The sequence below is a fragment of the Rhizoctonia solani genome, chromosome 16 (genome assembly GCF_016906535.1).
Source record: "Rhizoctonia solani chromosome 16, complete sequence".
Taxonomy (NCBI): domain Eukaryota; kingdom Fungi; phylum Basidiomycota; class Agaricomycetes; order Cantharellales; family Ceratobasidiaceae; genus Rhizoctonia; species Rhizoctonia solani.
In genome coordinates, this window is record NC_057385.1 from 1,404,335 (window position 1) to 1,423,136 (window position 18,802).

The 18,802-nt window shown below is 47.6% G+C and overlaps 6 protein-coding genes across 6 annotated transcripts; 3 read left to right on the plus strand and 3 right to left on the minus strand.

Annotated features, from left to right (window-relative positions):
* Window positions 1-27: 27 nt before the first annotated feature.
* RhiXN_01688 (DNA repair protein RHP42) lies at window positions 28-4,031 on the plus strand (the record flags this gene model as incomplete). Its single annotated transcript, XM_043321507.1, has 13 exons — window positions 28-218; window positions 277-397; window positions 450-460; window positions 510-813; window positions 845-1,330; window positions 1,693-1,855; window positions 2,048-2,199; window positions 2,251-2,649; window positions 2,705-2,786; window positions 2,841-2,896; window positions 2,982-3,068; window positions 3,158-3,329; window positions 3,424-4,031. The coding sequence occupies 13 exons, from the start codon at window positions 28-30 to the stop codon at window positions 4,029-4,031; spliced, it is 2,832 nt and encodes a 943-aa protein (XP_043187330.1).
* Window positions 4,032-4,208: 177 nt separating this feature from the next.
* RhiXN_01689 (tRNA methyltransferase) lies at window positions 4,209-6,006 on the minus strand (the record flags this gene model as incomplete). The annotated part of the gene is made up of 8 exons (XM_043321508.1): window positions 4,209-4,292; window positions 4,342-4,589; window positions 4,650-5,061; window positions 5,127-5,185; window positions 5,326-5,423; window positions 5,479-5,581; window positions 5,634-5,904; window positions 5,953-6,006. The coding sequence occupies 8 exons, from the start codon at window positions 6,004-6,006 to the stop codon at window positions 4,209-4,211; spliced, it is 1,329 nt and encodes a 442-aa protein (XP_043187331.1).
* A 688-nt stretch (window positions 6,007-6,694) lies between these two features.
* Window positions 6,695-7,671, plus strand: RhiXN_01690 (uncharacterized protein; the record flags this gene model as incomplete). The annotated part of the gene is made up of 8 exons (XM_043321509.1): window positions 6,695-6,710; window positions 6,764-6,786; window positions 6,848-6,890; window positions 6,986-7,031; window positions 7,089-7,176; window positions 7,231-7,251; window positions 7,309-7,428; window positions 7,489-7,671. The coding sequence occupies 8 exons, from the start codon at window positions 6,695-6,697 to the stop codon at window positions 7,669-7,671; spliced, it is 540 nt and encodes a 179-aa protein (XP_043187332.1).
* Window positions 7,672-8,400: 729 nt separating this feature from the next.
* Window positions 8,401-12,753, minus strand: RhiXN_01691 (uncharacterized protein; the record flags this gene model as incomplete). The annotated part of the gene is made up of 8 exons (XM_043321510.1): window positions 8,401-9,228; window positions 9,279-9,454; window positions 9,578-9,599; window positions 9,656-9,745; window positions 9,803-9,940; window positions 9,994-10,202; window positions 10,257-10,411; window positions 12,095-12,753. The coding sequence occupies 8 exons, from the start codon at window positions 12,751-12,753 to the stop codon at window positions 8,401-8,403; spliced, it is 2,277 nt and encodes a 758-aa protein (XP_043187333.1).
* Window positions 12,754-15,444: 2,691 nt separating this feature from the next.
* Window positions 15,445-17,700, plus strand: RhiXN_01692 (vacuolar protein sorting-associated protein 45; the record flags this gene model as incomplete). The annotated part of the gene is made up of 8 exons (XM_043321511.1): window positions 15,445-15,547; window positions 15,608-15,687; window positions 15,736-16,215; window positions 16,265-16,585; window positions 16,637-16,792; window positions 16,844-16,896; window positions 17,183-17,338; window positions 17,391-17,700. The coding sequence occupies 8 exons, from the start codon at window positions 15,445-15,447 to the stop codon at window positions 17,698-17,700; spliced, it is 1,659 nt and encodes a 552-aa protein (XP_043187334.1).
* A 223-nt stretch (window positions 17,701-17,923) lies between these two features.
* On the minus strand, window positions 17,924-18,790 carry RhiXN_01693 (ADP-ribosylation factor family; the record flags this gene model as incomplete). Its single annotated transcript, XM_043321512.1, has 8 exons — window positions 17,924-17,944; window positions 17,989-18,031; window positions 18,073-18,212; window positions 18,267-18,288; window positions 18,342-18,399; window positions 18,461-18,502; window positions 18,553-18,643; window positions 18,707-18,790. The coding sequence occupies 8 exons, from the start codon at window positions 18,788-18,790 to the stop codon at window positions 17,924-17,926; spliced, it is 501 nt and encodes a 166-aa protein (XP_043187335.1).
* Window positions 18,791-18,802: the final 12 nt, after the last annotated feature.

Below are 18,802 nucleotides of genomic sequence, written 5' to 3' on the forward strand. Positions count from 1 at the left end.
ATTCGTTACTAACTAAAATACCTTACAATGGAATCTACCGACGAAGAGGACTTCTGGGATGAAGTTGAAGTTCCTCAGCCAGTGTCTTACACGGTAGCCGAGACTATCGAAATACCATTGACAGAGACAGAGCCCCGCCAACCACTAGACTACGACATCGAGGTAACGATAACCAAGAAAGGTGCTTCAACCAACGAACAACAGGCCGAGGCTATAGCGTCAGTGACCAGCAGCTTCAATACAAGCATAATTGGTGGCTGAATAATTGTTTAATAGAAAACGACAGGCTGCTGCTCACAATCGACTTGTTCGTCTTGAATCTCATAAATTACACACTATATCGCTTTTGGCCTCTCTGTCTATACGGAATAAATGGTTAAACGACCAAGCGCTTAAGGTTTGTACCCAGAATTGGATCTTTGCTTCTTACACTGACTCGGGTTTTAAAGGCTCGACTATTGTCTCTGATACCACTGCCTATTCAGCACGGGTTTACTTCTATTACGAAGAGCACATCCGGACCCCGCTCGTCGAGGGAGATTGTTTGAAACAGCGCTCGTTCGCCTTGTGAGCTGGTTCGCGCCATCATCTCCCGCCACTACCCAAAACCTCTACGTGGAACGCCCTTCTGATGGTTGGTTCCGAATCACAAACCCCGGGCACATCAAATCCCACACCTTCGAAGCTGGGATGCGTCGAATCCAGGTACTTGAAAAACGAGAGGCCGAAAGGAAAGCCCGCCGAGCCAAACGCCAGGAACGTCGTGCTAAACGAGCACGAGCACGCATTAAAGGGAAAGGGAAGGCTCGGGACGTATCGAGCTCTAGCTCAGATGACAACGAAGATCAAGATCTGGATGTTGGTGACTGAAGACGAATGGTACGCACCGGAACGTCTCCGCTCTCCCAATTCGATCGCCAAGCATGCTCTGCAACGATCCGGAAGTCGTGATATGGCAGCCTTGGTTTTTGTTGCAATTGTCAGAGCTTTAGGAATTCCTGCTAGACTTGTCTCAAGTTTACAATGTGTCCCATGGGCTTTGCCAAAGGACTATGCGAGCAAAGCTCGTAAACCTAAGGACAAGACAACAGTGACGTCGAAGCGGGATGATCAAGACACTGCCGTTGATGAAGATGCAATGCCCGGAGTTTCCTCCAGGGTAGGCTCACCAAACAGTACCGGAGCAAATAGCGTATTGTCTGCCACCGCATACCATACGGATAGGTCCGCCGATCACAGCGATAACCCCACACGCCTCAAGCCATCGATCAAACGAAAACGAGGACCAGGTACCGGAAATAACCCTATATCCATGATTGAAGGCAATCAGGTCGGTCGGAGAGATCAGGCGGTGGATAGGGGCACTGGTAGCAAGGCCAAAGCTATACGACCAAGAGATGCTGTCAATCATGATTTGCCACTGCTTCGCCTTCTCGGCCGACAATCAAACTTCGTCGTGCACGACCTGCCGGGCATGTTCTAGGAACCGCGCCGTCACCAGGAGGTGCGAATACAAGTGGTAACGATAAACAAAGTGATGGTAAGTTTGAAAGTAATAATAATAGGTTATTTGCTTGGGCATTTAATAGTTTACCTTGTAATAAACTTCTGATTCTACACTAATTTCTTAGGTCAGTTCTATGGAATGCTCCGAACTCGCTTCATAAGTGACTAATGCTCATATGATGACAGGCTCCTACACTCTGGGCTGAGGTGTTCTCTCGTCCTGACGGTCGTTGGATCCCAGTGGATCCGGTACGTGGGTTTGTCAATCGAGCAGGTTTATTCGAACGGCGGGACCAAGCCGGGAAGCGAAAGGCTGAAAAACTGATGTACGTGGTAGCGATGGAAGAAGGTAAGCCTTATGTCAGTGTTTGTTCCGAGGAAATGAGCGTTGTATGCGTGTGATCCGTGACGCAAACAGATCCGGAGCGCAAGGGGGAGGGTATATGATGACTTACGATGGCACATTGCTTTCTCACCATGGGTTCAGCCCACGCTCAATGCTAATAAGGGGAAATATGAGCTAACTTTCAATTAATTGTAGACGGCTACGCCCGTGATGTGACCGCGCGGTACGCAAAGAACTTTGGAGCTCATCAAGCCAGAGCAAGAGCACGGATCGCCGCAGGACGAAAGAATGGAAAAGTCGAATGGTGGGATTCCGTCATGCGTGTCCTGAAAAGACCATATGCTCTGGTAAGTTTATTATAATTGTGTTATCCACTGTGCTGAGATTTGCGGGTTTAGCACCGCGACGATGTTGAAGATGCGGAATTATCCCATCAGAGAGCTCTAGAAGGTCTGCCAAGTTCTATTAGCGCATTTAAGGATCATCCGATATACGCCTTGGAGAGACACCTTCGCAGAGATGAAGCTATCCACCCACGAACTGAAATAGCCCATTTCCGGGGCGAACCCGTGTTCCCGCGTCGAAATGTGCTTTCTCTGAAGCCGGCAGAGGGGTGGATGCGCCAAGGAAGGGTGTTACGCTCAGGCATGCAACCGATCAAGATGGTGAAAGCGCGTGCAAGCACCATACGCAAAAAAAGAGAGCTGGAAGTTCGTCGCGAAGACGAGGGTGAGGTCATGGTAGGCATGTATGCAGAATGGCAGACGGAGCTCTATAAATCTCCCCCAGTTATCGACGTGAGCAAATACGCATTCTTGGATTTCATCATTACTGAAGTATGACCATATCCAGGGCAAGATCCCAACAAATGACTTTGGGAATATCGATCTTTATGTACCGACAATGCTTCCGGAAGGTGCTGTTCATATCCCGCGTAAGTACACTTGGATGGATGCGCCAGTCTCATCTAATGCAATACCCCTGACAGAAAAAGGTTGTGCAAAGGTTGCGCGAAAGCTGGGTATCAATTTCGCCGAGGCTGTAGTGAGTCTTAATTGAAGTCATCCCTGTCTCCTAAATCTGACTCAATCAAACCTATGTTTGACGTACTCAAACATGACTGACGTAGACCGGTTTCGAGTTCCGCAATCGCCAGGCAACTCCGATTATCACAGGAATCGTTATTGCAGCGGGGAACGAACAAGTGTTTTTAGAGGTAAGAAACCTCTATTTGCAGGCTATTCGGCTATCGGACCGCCATAACGAACCGTCGCAATTCATACTGTGAGCTCACTCGTTTATTAGGCTTTAGCTTCCCACATACGATTGGAGCAGGCAAAAGAGGCCACCAAACGCCGCGAACGAGTTTTACAGCGTTGGACACGGCTCGTACAGGGACTTAGGATTGTTCAGAGGGTCAATGAGCAATACTCAGGAGATAATCGCCCGGGCATCGATGAGAACGCGTCCGCAGATGGTGAAGAAGTTGTGGTAAGCCTTATGAAGCATTTTGACTTGCCGCCGGCGAGATTTTGTTAATGACTGCTGATCCCATAAATTTGCTTTCCTAGGAACCTGGAGCTTTTTGGATGATCTGAAAGACGTGGTCAGGCCGTATAATCTACCGCAAGCACAGCCCATCGTCCCCAAGCTGATAACCGAGGAAGAAGATAGGGGAGTCTCAGAGCTCATGATGCCTCAAGAACTTTTGCATGGCATGCCTGATTCGCCATCTCGTTATACATGGTCAGCGCTAATGGAGGATGATGAACGCCACGACGAACATGCTGAACTTGAATCTCCTACCGAACTCATGAGTCGCGATACCACTAATATGGAACCGCCATTGACTATGCAAGAGCTCGCCGACAAACTCTCCAGAGCAAGGGAACAAGGAAACTCAGAGCCCACAAATGGCGAAACCGAGGTAATACCTGACGCAACTACTCCACCCCTGCCAGAAATGGAATCAGATCGTCACGTCACCAAAGCCAGCCCAGAGGATAACGATGCCAAGCCCAACCCTATAGACAATCGATCCGAGGCTAATCAAAATAACACAGGCAAAACCACCCGCCAATTGCGCAGGTCATCGCGTCGGCACAATGCTCTATCTACGACCCCGGCCCCGGCCACGCCGACCCCCACGCGCACGCTGAGGCCGCGCCGGAAACCCTGATGTACACGCACTTGCACATGCTTTACGACCTCCCAGGCACCTTCACCTTTTAATTTCAGTGTGATCGACATTGGTTATCTTAATCAACGAGTAATGAAGGCCAATAGCCTTGTCATTGTATTTATTCTACACTCAATATGCGTTCTAGTTCCTGTTCACATTAATACAATCATATGTTCAACGACCAGCCTGCAGAAATGCGAGAGTCTCACCTCCTCGGGAATCGCAGCAATCAGAGAATCCAGCGTTGCGCTGGTTTCGCTAGGATCCGAGTGCGTGCTGGCTATCGTATCGGGGTTTGTCGGCCCACAAGAGAGGCCGAGTTCGTTCCCATTGGTTGAGCCCCAGTTAGCTCTTTTGAGCGGGTGCTATCGCATGTCGAAGGAACCAGCATAGCAAATGTAAGATAGGAGGTATGACCGCGCACTTCACCAAACGGTTTCGAAACTATGTACCTCTCTTCTGAGGCTTTGGGCGATATCGTGTTTGTATGTGGGCCCCGCTCTTGCTGAATTGAAGACGAATTGCCTGAAGGAGAACCGAAAAAATCCAATTCAGCTAGTATCAAACATAAGTTAGTACCTAAACGCACGCCTTGGTATAGTCTATTTTGCTCACGTAGTGATTCCCCACCAAGCTGCGCCACCTTGGTTCTTTTAGAGTGATCATTACTTTGTTCTCCCTCACCTCCCTCAACCCTTTTTCGCTTCTTGTCTCGGGCAGCAGCTTCAATTTGTTTAAGGCGACGTTGCTCTTTACGTGTTTCAATGTCTCGAAGTCGACTGGCGGCATCTTCTACCGTTTGCATAGGCGCACTGCATATGTCATGTGGTTTGGTGAGGGTTTCATACATTGTAACCCCTGCTCGTCCGACCAGAAAAGGGTGGACAAAATAATCTGGATTAGAGGCAAAATTTTCGAAGGGAGTTGGTGTCTGACCTGTGAAGCCCAATTCGTTCAAGGCGGATACGGTACGTAGGACCTGTTCCATACAGGGGCTGAAGCAACAAATGCGCCCAATGCGGTCTTTCTGATCGGGAAGTCAATTCATGACTGTTTATCTTCGGGACCACCGCTTTGTTTAAAATTGCTCACTCTGAGAGCCTGTTTGGCGGATGCAACTGCTTCCCATGGCGCTGGGAGATCCAAAAATACTGCAAAGGTATTTTTAAATAATAGATTGCGTTGAGGGGAGGGGGGAGCACCAGGAAGTCAGCTATCCATCACTCAGCAAGATAGGCGTTGATAATCAGAGCCTTTCAAGGTAAATATGTCGGAGTTATGGAGTACGTACCACTGTCAACTTCATTCTGAAGACCAAATCCGTCTTTGCAAACATTTCGATGTTGCAATACCACGAACTCGTTCATCCCATGCCTCGCAAACTCTTCTCTGTACTCGCGAGGTTAAGCTGTTGCCCCCTGTTTTGAGACGAGATATCACGGACCTCGCCTTATTTGCACGCTGTTCGTGGAATTCAAAGGAGAAGAGCCTTCCAGTTGGACCGACAGTTCGAGCAATACTATGAGAGAATGACCCAGATCCTGTACCTGTGGAAAGAGATACATTATAAGCGGCAAAATTTCAAGAGAGTGAGCGTACCAGCCTCGGCTACTGCGCTTCCAGGTTTGATTCCTAACCACATGGAAATATAGGATATGTCCGCATGATACAAAATCTGCGTTCTATGCGGAAGTGCCAATGTCCACAGCTCAGGTGTGGGTCTTAATGCATGGATAAAACCTTTCCCGTTTCGAGATGAAATTTTTGACCCATAGCTTACACCCACAAGGTCAGAATGTCGGTAGACTCCGTACCGACCATTCAACTCTTTGCCAGGTGTTACGACAATTGGTTGAATATCTTCTCGAGTCTATTCAGCTGATATTAGTAAAGATCTGAGGTTATCCAAAGTACGAACCATCCATAGAATGACAACATCCCCCACAGCTATGCAACGTGAATTCGACCACATTGTCGTCAATATAAAGTGGCCCGACGAATGTTTACACCTCAGTTGGTAATTTGAAAGTCGGAGTTAGTCAGGTTTTCAAATTACGCCTGTGCTGAAACTGGCGTCGCTTTTGAGATTTGCTTCTCATGCGCACATATCTCCGGGTCTCCCACGTTTCCATACGAGCCGTAGTGTACCAGCCCGAACTCTCAGCTCCTAACACTCACTGTCTGGAACTCAATAAAGTTTGTCCGATTCGACGGGTTTATCACCTAAATGCTAGTCAGCTCTCCTCTACTATGGCTCTATGAAAATCATTTCCCAATACTTTACCAGGAATGGTACCAATAAGTCTTAATCTGCTTCAAGCATGCGATACCACGGCTTCTGTCACCCAATCCCTATCATAGAACTTGATCACCCCAGACAACCGGGTTATAGGTCACTCAGAGGTCCAAGGCGTTTTGGAGCATGTGTTACTACCCATGGGGTTCGCGCGTGAGTATGATCAGGAATATGATCAATTGTAAGAAATTAGACTTTTTTTGCTGCGTGCATGAGTCTTGTTGTACATGTTTACCCCTTGCGCGCCAGTCGGTATTGTCCCCCCTACCCAGGCTATATAAAAAAACCATTTCCCGATAGATATGGATCGGCGACCTCGTCATCTCTCCCAGTCTGTTATAGCAAGTCCTTACCGGTTTACATTATGGATTGCTCTTTTAGTACGCCATTCTTCCGATCAACTACCTTTGTCAAAGCTAACTGGGTCCTGCAGTGTTTATTATTAGAGTCAACTCAGTGAGTACCAAATATGTGTAACGTGATGTCCCATATGCACAATAATTGATGCTATCAATAGCTCGAGTTTGTCTATGCATCTGAATCAATAACAGATGTGCTGGGTAAGCCTTATCCCAGTATCACTTTCTTGTGCGGTTTGTGATATCTACTTGGATCAGGGTTCGAACAACATCATGTACTCAACGCGGCATTACAGACCTAGTGGACGATTATGAACAAGAGGATGTAGCTAGAGCACTAAAGTACGTACAATAAGACAATTCATATAAGCGTATTCATTTTGTTTTCATATAAAATAGCACCATCGTTCGTGAAAACAAAGCCGCTAGTTTACTATATCTTCATCTCTTGCATGCGCAACAACAAAGGTTTATAGTTTGCCAAATGGTAAGCTCACCCCCAGATTGTCAGTTTCATGAACTAAATGCCCATTCTTGGAAGACCATCAGCGTTGCGGGCAACGTAAGTAATATGGTTTCCCGTATTTTGTTCAAGAGTAGACATCATGCGTGATATTAGGTTATAGTGGGGAGTATTTGTCAAGCCGCGCTAGACGCAATCGGCAGCACAGCGCGCGATCAGAGTGCCGAAGAATTGATTGTAGCTGTGAACGAATCCGTTAGTTATCCAGGAATATCGGTATGTCATTGTCCGAGAACAGGGTTGGATTGGATATTGACGACTTGTGGGCCGCCGCAGAGGTACCATGCAACCGGTTGGACTGGAACTCGCTTTCCAAGGACTGCGCTCCTATTAGACCGATTCTCAGCCGATTGCATTATCACCCACTGTACCAATAACGCAATTCTAGATAACGAGTCCTGTGTCGAGCGACGTGGCGGACTTTTTGATATGTCGCACCACAAGATGAAGCCTCAGTAAGAGTGCGTATGGTATCATCTTTACATCTTTGCAACGATCTTACTTGGTACCAGAACTTCATCACACGCCTAAAACAATCGGGAATCGAAGCGAACGCCCCGACGAATGTTGGCTTCGTATATCATACATTCAATTTATGCGTAGCAGGCCGTGATTCACAAGCTTCGTGAGTATTAACATAGCACGTTATATGCGCCAGTGTTTGCTTACTTGTTTACAACGCAACGATAGAGGTGCGCAGGCCCCCCCGAATGGAGCCAATGAAATCCGCGTGAGCGCTGTTGGGAGTGCCTCGTCTGACGGCCTTACCTAGTTCTGAAGCTAGAGCCTTAGTTTTGTGAACTTGCTAGAGTCTTGGGGGGCTTTCTTACCATAGCCATTGGTGTATACACGACTCGTGGCATGGCCTGCTCCTTGTGAACGAATGAATAATTAATATTTATGATTGGCTAGTACTTGGATATATGCGTGCGAGAGTTGTGCAACAAAGCAAGTCATGATAGTGCCCAAAATAAATAGGTCGTAAACTACGATAGGGAAGCGGCAATTATCATAAATGAAATTAATCTAAATGCTACAGAGGTGCATGATCTCAAAGCGTGGAGGTTAAACGAAATACATAAGAGTTTAATTAATACGATATAAACGTTGTCCAACCAAGTTCGAATAAATTGTCTTCAAATTGTCTTCGGGGGGTCAATCAGGAATGGAATAAAAACATGACCAAACTCATAAGCGCGAGAATCCTCCACTTTCTTCTGTAAGGCTCGACATCGTGCCGGCCAGGTGGGCCTCACGCAATCGTTTGTCGAGCGATCGTGTGGCCCTTCTCGGGGCCGAAGAACGTGGCATTGATCGTGAGGTTGATGTAAGCCCACGAGGTGGAGACTGTAAAGGAACAGGAGTTGCTGAAAATAATTCGTGTTCGAGGGGAATGGAGACCGGAGGCCGTGATCTGAGATCTTCCACTAATTCTGGGGCGGTATGGCCTCCTGAACCAGACAGCAGTGTAATATCGTGGGGTTGTTGAACGTCTGCGACCACAGCCTCCATGCTGATAACATCCGTCTGGTCAAGCGCGGTATCGCCACTGTGGTCAGACCCCACGCTCCCTTCGCGAGCAGGAGATTGAAGTAAGGGTGGAAGCCTTAAACGCCCGGGAGAATTTTCTGATCTTAATGTACGTCGGGAGGGCGTGAACGGACGACGTTGACGAAATTGTTGCATTACGTGAGTTGAGAGTGTGGGAGAATCGTGAGTCGAGTCTTCAGATGGTTCTCGACGTTTTTTGTTGTGGACTTTATTACGCAACGGAATACGTTGTCGCCATGCATTTACACCGGCGACCAACGCAGGGGGTCGGGTCAATAGGGGAGTAGAATTCTCTGGTTCACCCGGAGGAGCGGTTGGCGCGTGGATAGAACGCAGAGCTAACGTGGATTTTCGATCTGACGAAGGATGACTGGAACGAATAGGTGAGGCGATAGGGAGATCATCAGTTTCCTGAAGGCGGCGTTTTCCGGACTTGGCTATGGCTAAAGATCGCTCCCCTACAATCTGGTATCATTCATGAATACGCAAATCGCAAGGTAAATTCATCTACTGACCTCAGAAACAACATACAGCGAATTCATCCATGGCAAATCCCTAGGAGCAATATAGCTATTTCCCTTGTGTTCTGCCTGCAATGTTGCAGATAAAACCCAATGAAGCGTGCGCTCCATAATAGTGGGTCGTGAATCACTACAAGAATATGGCTGCGTGATGAACGCATGTGTCCATTCTGTGAGTCAAATTAATCAGATGCTCTGCCATGTACTATGAGTCTCGAGCCGTTGATTACCTTTGCTAAAACAGCCAAAGGCCCATTGCTCATACGTTGTAATTATGAAAAAACGACACTGACGTTCTTCGCAACGGTCGTGAATCTTTACAAACGAACGTCATTAGTAACAATTATTCGTATCAAATAAAACACCCTTACAAATGCCCAAAGTTGCTGCGCCTGGCCCCAGGGTTTGTCATTGGGAACGGCTGGGGTGTTGGGCACGAATTTTGGCACAAAATTTCTGAGCTGAACAGAACATCAAGCCCTCCGAAATAGACCCTTCAAGAGATAAAACAAACAAACCTCACGGAGCGAGCAAAACGCAGCAAAGTCACGAGGTGAAAGGACCCATGGCTCCTGGACAAAAGTTGCCACCGTTGCTGGAGGAACCTCGGGCTCGCACAGCGTGAATGAAGAGCCCGAGCCCGAGCCAGCAAGAGACTCGGAGTGTCCATTTGCGGTGTGTTGCCGCTTGACCAGAGCATGGTGGCCACTCCTTTAGCCAGATGGGTGTAGTTTTGAGAGGAGGCCCATCGGAATTGCAGATTCGAGAGGACGAGTTCGGTCGCAGCAAGAATAGTGCGGCGCACAGCCGATGCAACGCAAATGATACTATCGCTAGGCGTGGTCAGTGTATTCAGAAAAGGATTTTGTACTTGTCGGTTTTGAACATGCGGAGTCAACGAGGGGAGGTTCGCGTGGACTGAAACGAAGCAGATCTAGGTCAAACGTTCGCTGAAACAGAGAAGGAACCTACATGTCTTTATATCATAGCTCAGTTCGTCAATTGATTCAATGAATGTGAGGTTCCTGGAAGGATTGGGGCGCTCAGACAGGCGGCCAAGGTGGGACCTGTGGCCGGGAGGAGGCATATGAGGGGCACCAGGCCCATGACGAAGTGAGGCAGGAGCGCTGCTTTACAAAATAGAGCGGGATTCTCAGAAGGCAACATTATTATAGATTATTGTGTTGTAGTGAGCGATGAAGTTGGATGATGTAACGAAAGCCGCCCAGCAGCAAGTAGGAGATGAGAGCAGGAAATGAGGGGAAGGGTATTTCGGGACGTTAAGCTCGTGGTGGTTATCAACCGATTTCAATGTCTACTCCTAATAGAGCCCAGGTCTCCTTTGCACAGGTAGGCGTGATTATGTTCGGAATATTGCATTCATGCACAAAGGTTGGTAATGAGCCCCGGCGCCAAATTGGTACAGAGGCCGGCGCTTCCTAATGAATCGTCCTAGTAGAACGACTTCAGGATTGGAAAGAGCTGTGACCAGCCATTGAAAGGGGGATGCTACCTGTGTGATTATCGTCAAGTTGAGCTGTTGGGCGAGCTCGGGTGGTGGGGGAATGTATTGTCCTTGTTCTTGTCGGCGTTAAGGGAGGAAGGACCTTACACGAAATCATAAATTCCGGTATAAGTTTTGGAAAATGATCTCAGCTATCGACTTAATTGAAGCCTATTCCTTTGCGTCGATGGGCAGATCGTCGAAGGCAACAACAGGCATTTGTATCACGTGACTGGGGTCTTAACAAAGGAAGCACATGTCAGTTACTGTATACTTGACAAAGGGGAGATCTGGATGCCTTCCGTACTTTGTAGCCTGTGCCAACACCAATTCACCACATGTGGAAGTCGAAACCTAATCTCCTGTACGCATTTCGTGATATATTGAGGACATTCGCATGTCTGCCAGTCATCTGCAGCATCTCTCCCCATCCCCCCTCATCCCTATCAATTCCAGCCATGTCCTGCTATATCAACGTTACACCTACTGATTTATTCGAGGCAAAACATGCTATTCCAACCTCATCCCATTCGTTCAATGGTCTAGCTTCCTGGTTGTTGACGACCACCCTCACAATCCTTGGCTCCAATCACACTGAGCCCACCCGGCCAGCTGATATGACTCCAACTCATTCCAGCAGGTCAGTGACATTTTTACGTATTTTTGGAATTGAGCTGACAGAGGCCCAATAGTGACTTGGTTTTGGCTGTATCGTCCCCACTTGCCTATCAACTATTGCCAGCATGGCTGACCTCCTCAAAGGGTGAGAAACCCACATACAAAAACCGGCCTGGTTTACTAATGAGCGTCCACCAGATACTATATGCATACAAGAGCTCTGAGAGCCAAATGCTCAATGTGACGTCGCCCCTTCTTACCCATTCGATACCCCCTCTTCGCTTTCCAGCACCCATCCCTTGTAGTTTTATTATCTTTGCACGTATCGGTTCTTTTGGACACTTTCGCCATGTATTGCTAGTCGGGCTTACAGATTCGTTGTCTTGCATAATACAGCAAAAACTAATATTCCATAGAAGTTCTAACTATAGATAGCTGGATCGATAAGACCGCATACAACGTAAAGTGGACATATAATGAAGCAACATGAGAAAAGCATAGAGATCATGTTCGATCAATCAATTCATGTACTGAGCATCGCCATGTATTCGTCGGATACGACCAACGGCTGGACTTGGGGCGGCCCTCCCCTGCTGCTCTCTTTCCCACTGAATGCCTATCTCCAGCACGCTCGCGACTGATCGCGCGGGAATTCCTTTGGGCGGGGTACGTAGTCATCAGGACTCACCTCCCAGATGCGTTTCCGAGGGGCCTCTTCAGAAGAAACGACAGATCGCTGGTACTGGGGATGCTGGAAGAGCAAGATGTACTACTCTGGATACTGTCGCGATATGAGAGTGGCAGAGGAACGATGGTAGTATCCATGCCAACGTCATCCTCGTCCTCGTCGCTGTCGGGTGCGTCGGGAAGGGGAGATCGGAATGTCATATTTAAGATAGGGGGCTTGACCATGCTGGCATCCATCTCCTCCGCAGTGTCTATCCAGCTGTCCTCGCCAGTCATGCGCGAGTCAGTGCTCTCGCTATCGCTGAATTCTTGCATTGGCGGGAGAGTGATATCGAAGGTGCCATAAGAAGGGTCCGTGGGGCCTTCGGGAAACTCGAGTATGGTGGCTGCAGTACTCGTCCTGGACAGCGGTGCTCCTTTTGAGTAGCTGCGACTATCGCCTTGAAGAGGGCTCACGAAGCTCGAATGACATGACTGAAAGAGCTGTGAGTCACCGCTGAGGGCAGAATGAAACGTCTGAGCGCTCTGGATCGAATCGCTCCGGTGTATAGTTCCAAGGAGCCCCTCGACTTCAAATTCCTCAATCATAGAGGCTGTCGGGCGCAAGCTAGCCCGACTCAGCGAAGATCGAGAAGAGCTTGATGAAACCCGGACAACCATGATGAGCTCGATGATTCTGTTGTTTACTCACTCGGGTTAGATGATATTAATATAACCGTATGCGTCGATACTTACGGCTATTTGAGCTTGGCTTGTGTTTTCTTGAAGTGTTTCGTTGGATTGGAGTGTACGGAGAATGACGGGAGGAAGCATCAAGGGGTGTGCGCTTGGGGGGCGAGGAGCCGTTGTGGTGCCATCGCTCTATTGATAGAGAATCAAGGCGGCCTGGGCGGCTGGTGCGAGTGGGGATATCAGAATATGGGATTGACGTGCGGCGGCGCTCTATTTGAACTAAATCCTAGTGATGGTCTAGTCCGTACGTGTGGCTCAGTCTACCGGCTTAGACCACGCGACAATGAGGCCTCGAGAGATCCGGAAGCCACATTATATAGCGAAGCTGCGACATACTCCTCCACTAATTAGTCCATTTTATTACTGCGATTGCTTATCGGCGCACAACCGGGCACTCTATTTTGTTCTTGGTCGGCACTCACACATTCAACACCGCACCCTGTGTCAGTAACGCTGACGCAGGCTCCCAGGGTCGTTCCTGATCCGGAGGTTTGGATTTGTTTGTTATCAAAACAAACTGATTGCCACATAGCATTTGTCACAAAGACCACAAAAACTACAAAAACCACAAAGACTGAAAAGTGAGCAGTCCATATGTTAGTTTTAATAAATATGACCCTCTGTACCTTGCGTCTTTGCCACTCATTCAGGCTGGCTGAGTATTTTGGCCCTGGAAATTGCTGAGGCTTTATTCGTATATACCCCTAAGTGGCCATGGTCTGTCTTCAGAAATTGTCCACCTGCAGATCAATTATCCAGCTAGCCGGTGCTCACCGATATTGAATTAACATCTACACCCGGATAATCCCGCCTCTTTAGAAGTCATTGTACTGTCGCCCACAAACACAACATCTACGCACAGACCAGTTCTTACTTACCCTTCTGTGAGAATCTAACTTATTCAATACATATGTCCTTGTGATGGTGTATTAACGGATTAAATCAATTTGTATAGGATGTACATCGGCCACTTGTTTCATGTATGCGTGATTTAACAGCCCTCTGTCTTCCAAAGACATGGGTTCCCGAGTAACTCTCCTGAGACCTAAAATTAATTGACTATTGGGGTTTTGTTTACCAAGAGGAGTGAAAGTAGACTCACAGGTATAGGGGCTATTACCCCCGGGTCGGGAAAAGTCTATCCGGGGGAGTTTCGCTGGTGGCTTCAACGCCGTACTTTTATGTCCAATTTTTTTTACCCGCATATCCAAACCTTTCCTGCTCATTTGTCATGAAATTGACTTACTTCGCGGCCATACTCACCACTGATATGTCTGGTAGGACCATCTTGATGACTATTACTAAACTTCCGTCGCTCACCGTAGTGACATCACCGCTCGGTGTGGTGGATGCAACTCTAGCGAACAAGCCCTCTTGTTTGTGAGCAAACTTTAAGCTGATGTACACGGGGCATTGATATGACTAGCCAAGGTAAATGACCTAAGTGCACAGCTCGAAAACCAATTCTATGGTAGTAGATACTGTCCATACTTCTGGGAGCGATCCGAAGGAATTGTTTGTCAAGCTAGCGACCAAGGTCGATCAATACAATCATGCGATGGCCGCAGTGAAAGTAGATAGCAATCGATTTTGATTCAGAAGTGGCGATTAAGACTCAGGTTTCGGGTATTACATCAAAGATAGTTTTGGTATCTTTCTTGCCTTTTGTTGCTCATGAATTGGATATGGTGTGGGCTATTCATTATAAGATATTGGAAGTGGATGCAGCAAGTTTCAGAAGGTAAAGCTTAAGGAATTTGATTGCGACGGGTTTTCAAGCGATATCGGCGTGGCCTTGAAAAGGTTATACGTCAATCTTGATGATTTGATCAAAGAATGTCTCAAGTCAATCTCTTCAGTATGCTTGCAACGATGCTCATGGCCGTTAAAAAGCCTTGAACATAAGTTACCACTGCCTGACAAAATCAGTGCTTTTGTCCGTGGTCAACTTCGGGGCCTGCCTATCCACCTTACAAACCTTCGTCTGAGCCTATAGTGTTGGGTTAGACTTCGTTCGTATGGGTCTGCTCCTCGCCAAATTCCTAGGTATTCATCAAAACCCCACGTCCTGTTCGGTCTGAAATAGTTCGAATATTTGCCCAGTAGTTTCTTGTGGTACTAGTGTTACCTTCGGGGCCTTTCTCTCTTTTCGAACGCTCTTATAATCAATTCTATATTTAGATGATAAAATTTACCCTTGCATTTTTAATAGCACCTTGCTGAAAAGTGAACAAACAAGGATGGGCTCTTTCGAGAGATAATTTATTTGTAATTACGATCGGGGTGTCAGGCGCTTGTGCTTGAGCATAATTTCCAACTACCCTGACGCGTTCTCTCATCCACTCTTTGCGCTTATCTTACTCACAACCTATCCCACCATGGATGTAACAAAGGCTGTCGATGCATATATAGATAAAATGCTTAGCACTCCCTCAGCGATCAAAGTGCTTCTCTTGGATTCTCACACTGTATGTGTATAGCTTTGCCCGGTATCATGCATGAAATGACCGGGCATATCATACATAGACACCTATCGTTTCATTATCGACGACCCAATCAAACCTATTGTCCAAACAAGTTTATCTTACAGACTCAATAACCAACAAGAAAAGGGATAGGATGGTTCATATGAAATGCGTTTGTTTTCTTCGGCCGAGTGAAAGCAGTTTGGAAGCCTTGGGCGAGGAATTGAAGGAGCCCAAGTACGGCGAATATTATCTGTGTTAGTAGGTGCCCATATCCTCAAAAGTCCTTACTGAAAATTAACGTGGATGCACCTTAGATTTCAGTAACACTCTGAGTAAAGTTGCAATCGAGCGGCTTGCTGAACAAGACGAGTATGAAGTCGTCAAGGAAGTACAGGTCAGTTTCTCAACTGTCGTATCATCAAATCAATTAAGCCATTTTCAGGAGTACTTTGCCGACTATGCCCCCGTACTCCCATCACTATTCTCATTGAACCACATCCCCAAGGCCTCATCCTCAACTTCGGCTGACGGAACTCCTCTGCCATTCTCATCATCAGGGCCTTTATATGGACCCAACCCCAACTCATGGGATCCTGCTGCTCTCGAGCGTTCGGTCCAAGGGATATGTGCTGTCCTGCTGAGCTTGAAGAAGAGGCCCATTGTTCGATACGAACGCATGAGCGGAATGGCCCGCAAACTTGGGGGCGAGGTTTTACGTCGAATCCAGGCTGAGCCAGCGCTTTTCGATTTTCGTCTCACTCAGGTCCCGCCGCTGTTACTTATCTTGGACCGAAGGAATGACCCTGTTACTCCCCTTTTGACGCAATGGACCTACCAAGCAATGGTTCACGAGCTTTTGGAGATTCAACCTGGAGGACGAGTCGATTTGAGCATGGTTCCGGATATCCGGCCAGAGCTTCAGGTGCGTTTATGTAGTTGTGTGCTGCTAATATATCCCTGATTTCCTATAGCAAATAACGTTGACACCACCCACTGATCCATTCTTCGCACAAAACCTGTTCGCCAATTTTGGAGATCTTGGTGCCACAATTCAAGAGCACGTAAAGTCTTATCAAGCCAAGACAGCGTCGCAGGGTGCTATAGAGAGCATTGCGGACATGAAGCGATTTGTGGAGGAATATCCTGAATTTCGGAAGCTTGGAGGGAACGTAAGCAAACATGTCGCAGTGGTAGGCGAGTTGAGCCGGCTCGTCGGTCGTGATTCATTGCTGGATGTTAGTGAGGTTGAACAAAACCTAGCTGGGAGGGATAACCATGCCGCGGATTTCAAGGTAATTCAATGACATCTCTGGCCCGGAGTTTGCCGCTTATTGCTTGGCCAGGCAGTGATGGAACTCATCCAGAAACCGGGGGTCCAGTTATATAACAAAATTAGGTTGGGTATAATATACGCGCTAAGATATCAGAAGAGTGCCAATCAAACTGGTGCTGTGGTCGAGGCGCTGATTAAGGCTGGTGCAAGCGAACACGACGCCAGCGTGAGTGCTGGGAAGACGAATTGTCCTATGTATTGCTAATAACTAACCCAGTTGGTCCATGTTTTACTTAACATCGCGGGTGCCGACCAACGGCAAGACGATTTGTTTGAGAACGGGAATATATTTTCGCGAGGAAAGAGTGCACTAAGGGCTTAAAGGTGTGTAATCAACCTCCACATTGTTCAAGCCACAGCTCAGTTCAGATTTAGGGAGTAGAAAATGTCTATACGCAGCACTCTCCTCACTTGTCTCAGACTCTCGAGAATTTGTTACGTGGTAGGCTAAGAGAGCAGAGTTATCCGTTTGTCGAGGGCCAGGCTTCTACAAATGCTGGTTTACAAAGGTTACGAGTCTCCCGAATAAGCCACATTTGAACTAATACTCTTCTAGACCCCAGGACGTGATCGTGTTTATCATCGGCGGAACGACCTACGAGGAAGCACGAGCTGTAGCTTTGATGAACCAGGACCCGGCGGTCGTAGGAACTGCATCTTCGGGAGCGACACGAATCTTGCTTGGTGGTACATGCGTGCACAATTCTTCCAGGTAGGACAAACATTGCAACTGATTACAGTAAACGTGCTCAATACCACACTAGTTTCTTGGAGATGATATCGCATGCCGCCGAAGCTTTCCCACCCACAGTCTATGCTCCGCCACCTGAATCGACTGGAGGAGCTGGTCCATCATTAAACCTTAATTTGGGCGGCCTCAACGTCAGCGTCGGCGGAGGAGGTACTGGAATTTTCCGGGCACCGCCCTCGGCTGCTGGTGGGTCGATCGTAAGTGTTGATACCGGGGGAACTGGAACAGTGGACGATGGATTACGAGAAGTGAGAGATGGTGTCCGGAATTTCTTTGACAAGGTCAAGCAGGGCGTGGATCGAATGGGAGACCAGCTCAAGTAGTAGCATTTCGACATGTGTTGTTATGGTCATCAATAAAAGCGTATTGATACAATTGCGTTCGTGACTACATGATGGGAAAAGTGTACCAAAGGAGTTGCACAAAGGTGATTTATTTATTTTGCGCGGTCCGATAGCCACCGTATGACAATGTCGAGATTGTGCTGGCTGCGCATAGAACACTGTTGGCTGTGAGTGGGTATTGTAGGGTTTGAGCAAATTATAATTACCGAGTAGCACTGTAACGCTATCGTAAGTGGTAGTTCAGAACCCGGCCGTAGGATTACTCACCGATACTGGACGATCACGAATGTTCTCGAGATGGCTGTGGCAGCTGGTTAGGGTGTGAGCCCATTTGACGATAATAGTACGTACAGTATGCGAATCAGCTCATCCACAGACGCATGGTCTGGAAGATCGTTCTTGTTCCCTAGGACCAAGAGTGGGACACCTGATAGGGGCTGGTGGTCAAGGAGCGAATGCAATTCGAAACCGGCGGATTCAAGCTTGTCGGTCTAGACAGCGCGCATATTAGTTTATCAATAAGGTTCATCAATTAATGTACCGACAGCGCTAGAATCTACCATAAAGCTATAGGAACACATTAGGCACCCGAGTCCTTATCTACTGCGGAGGTAACTCACACAATGGCATCCACGCCACGGCAATACCTTTCCCACATATTCCGGAACTTAGGTTGACCTAAAGTTTGGTTAGTTTAGTCCTGGTGGTTGCCCTGGTGTCTGAGCATCGTGCACTGTACCTGCAACATCCCATATTTTGAAGGTCACATTTCCCTTACGTACTATCTTGGGTGTCAGGTGGTCATTAGTAGTACAGCATCGTGCAACTCACCTTTTCTGAGGTTGAACGCAACAGTGGGTACAACCTCTTCACTCCATTGACCTGAGGTAAGTACGTTGACAAGTGAAGTCTTCCCGGATGCCTGAGTAACCGAGGATATTACATCAATAGCCTCCTCTACAAAACAATTACAATTTATGCTCACTTGAAGTCCCACAATCGATATTTCAGCCGTTTTGGTAAAGAACAGGCCCTGGAACCAGGCTAGGAGACTCGCAAAGAAACCCATGGTCGGAGTAAG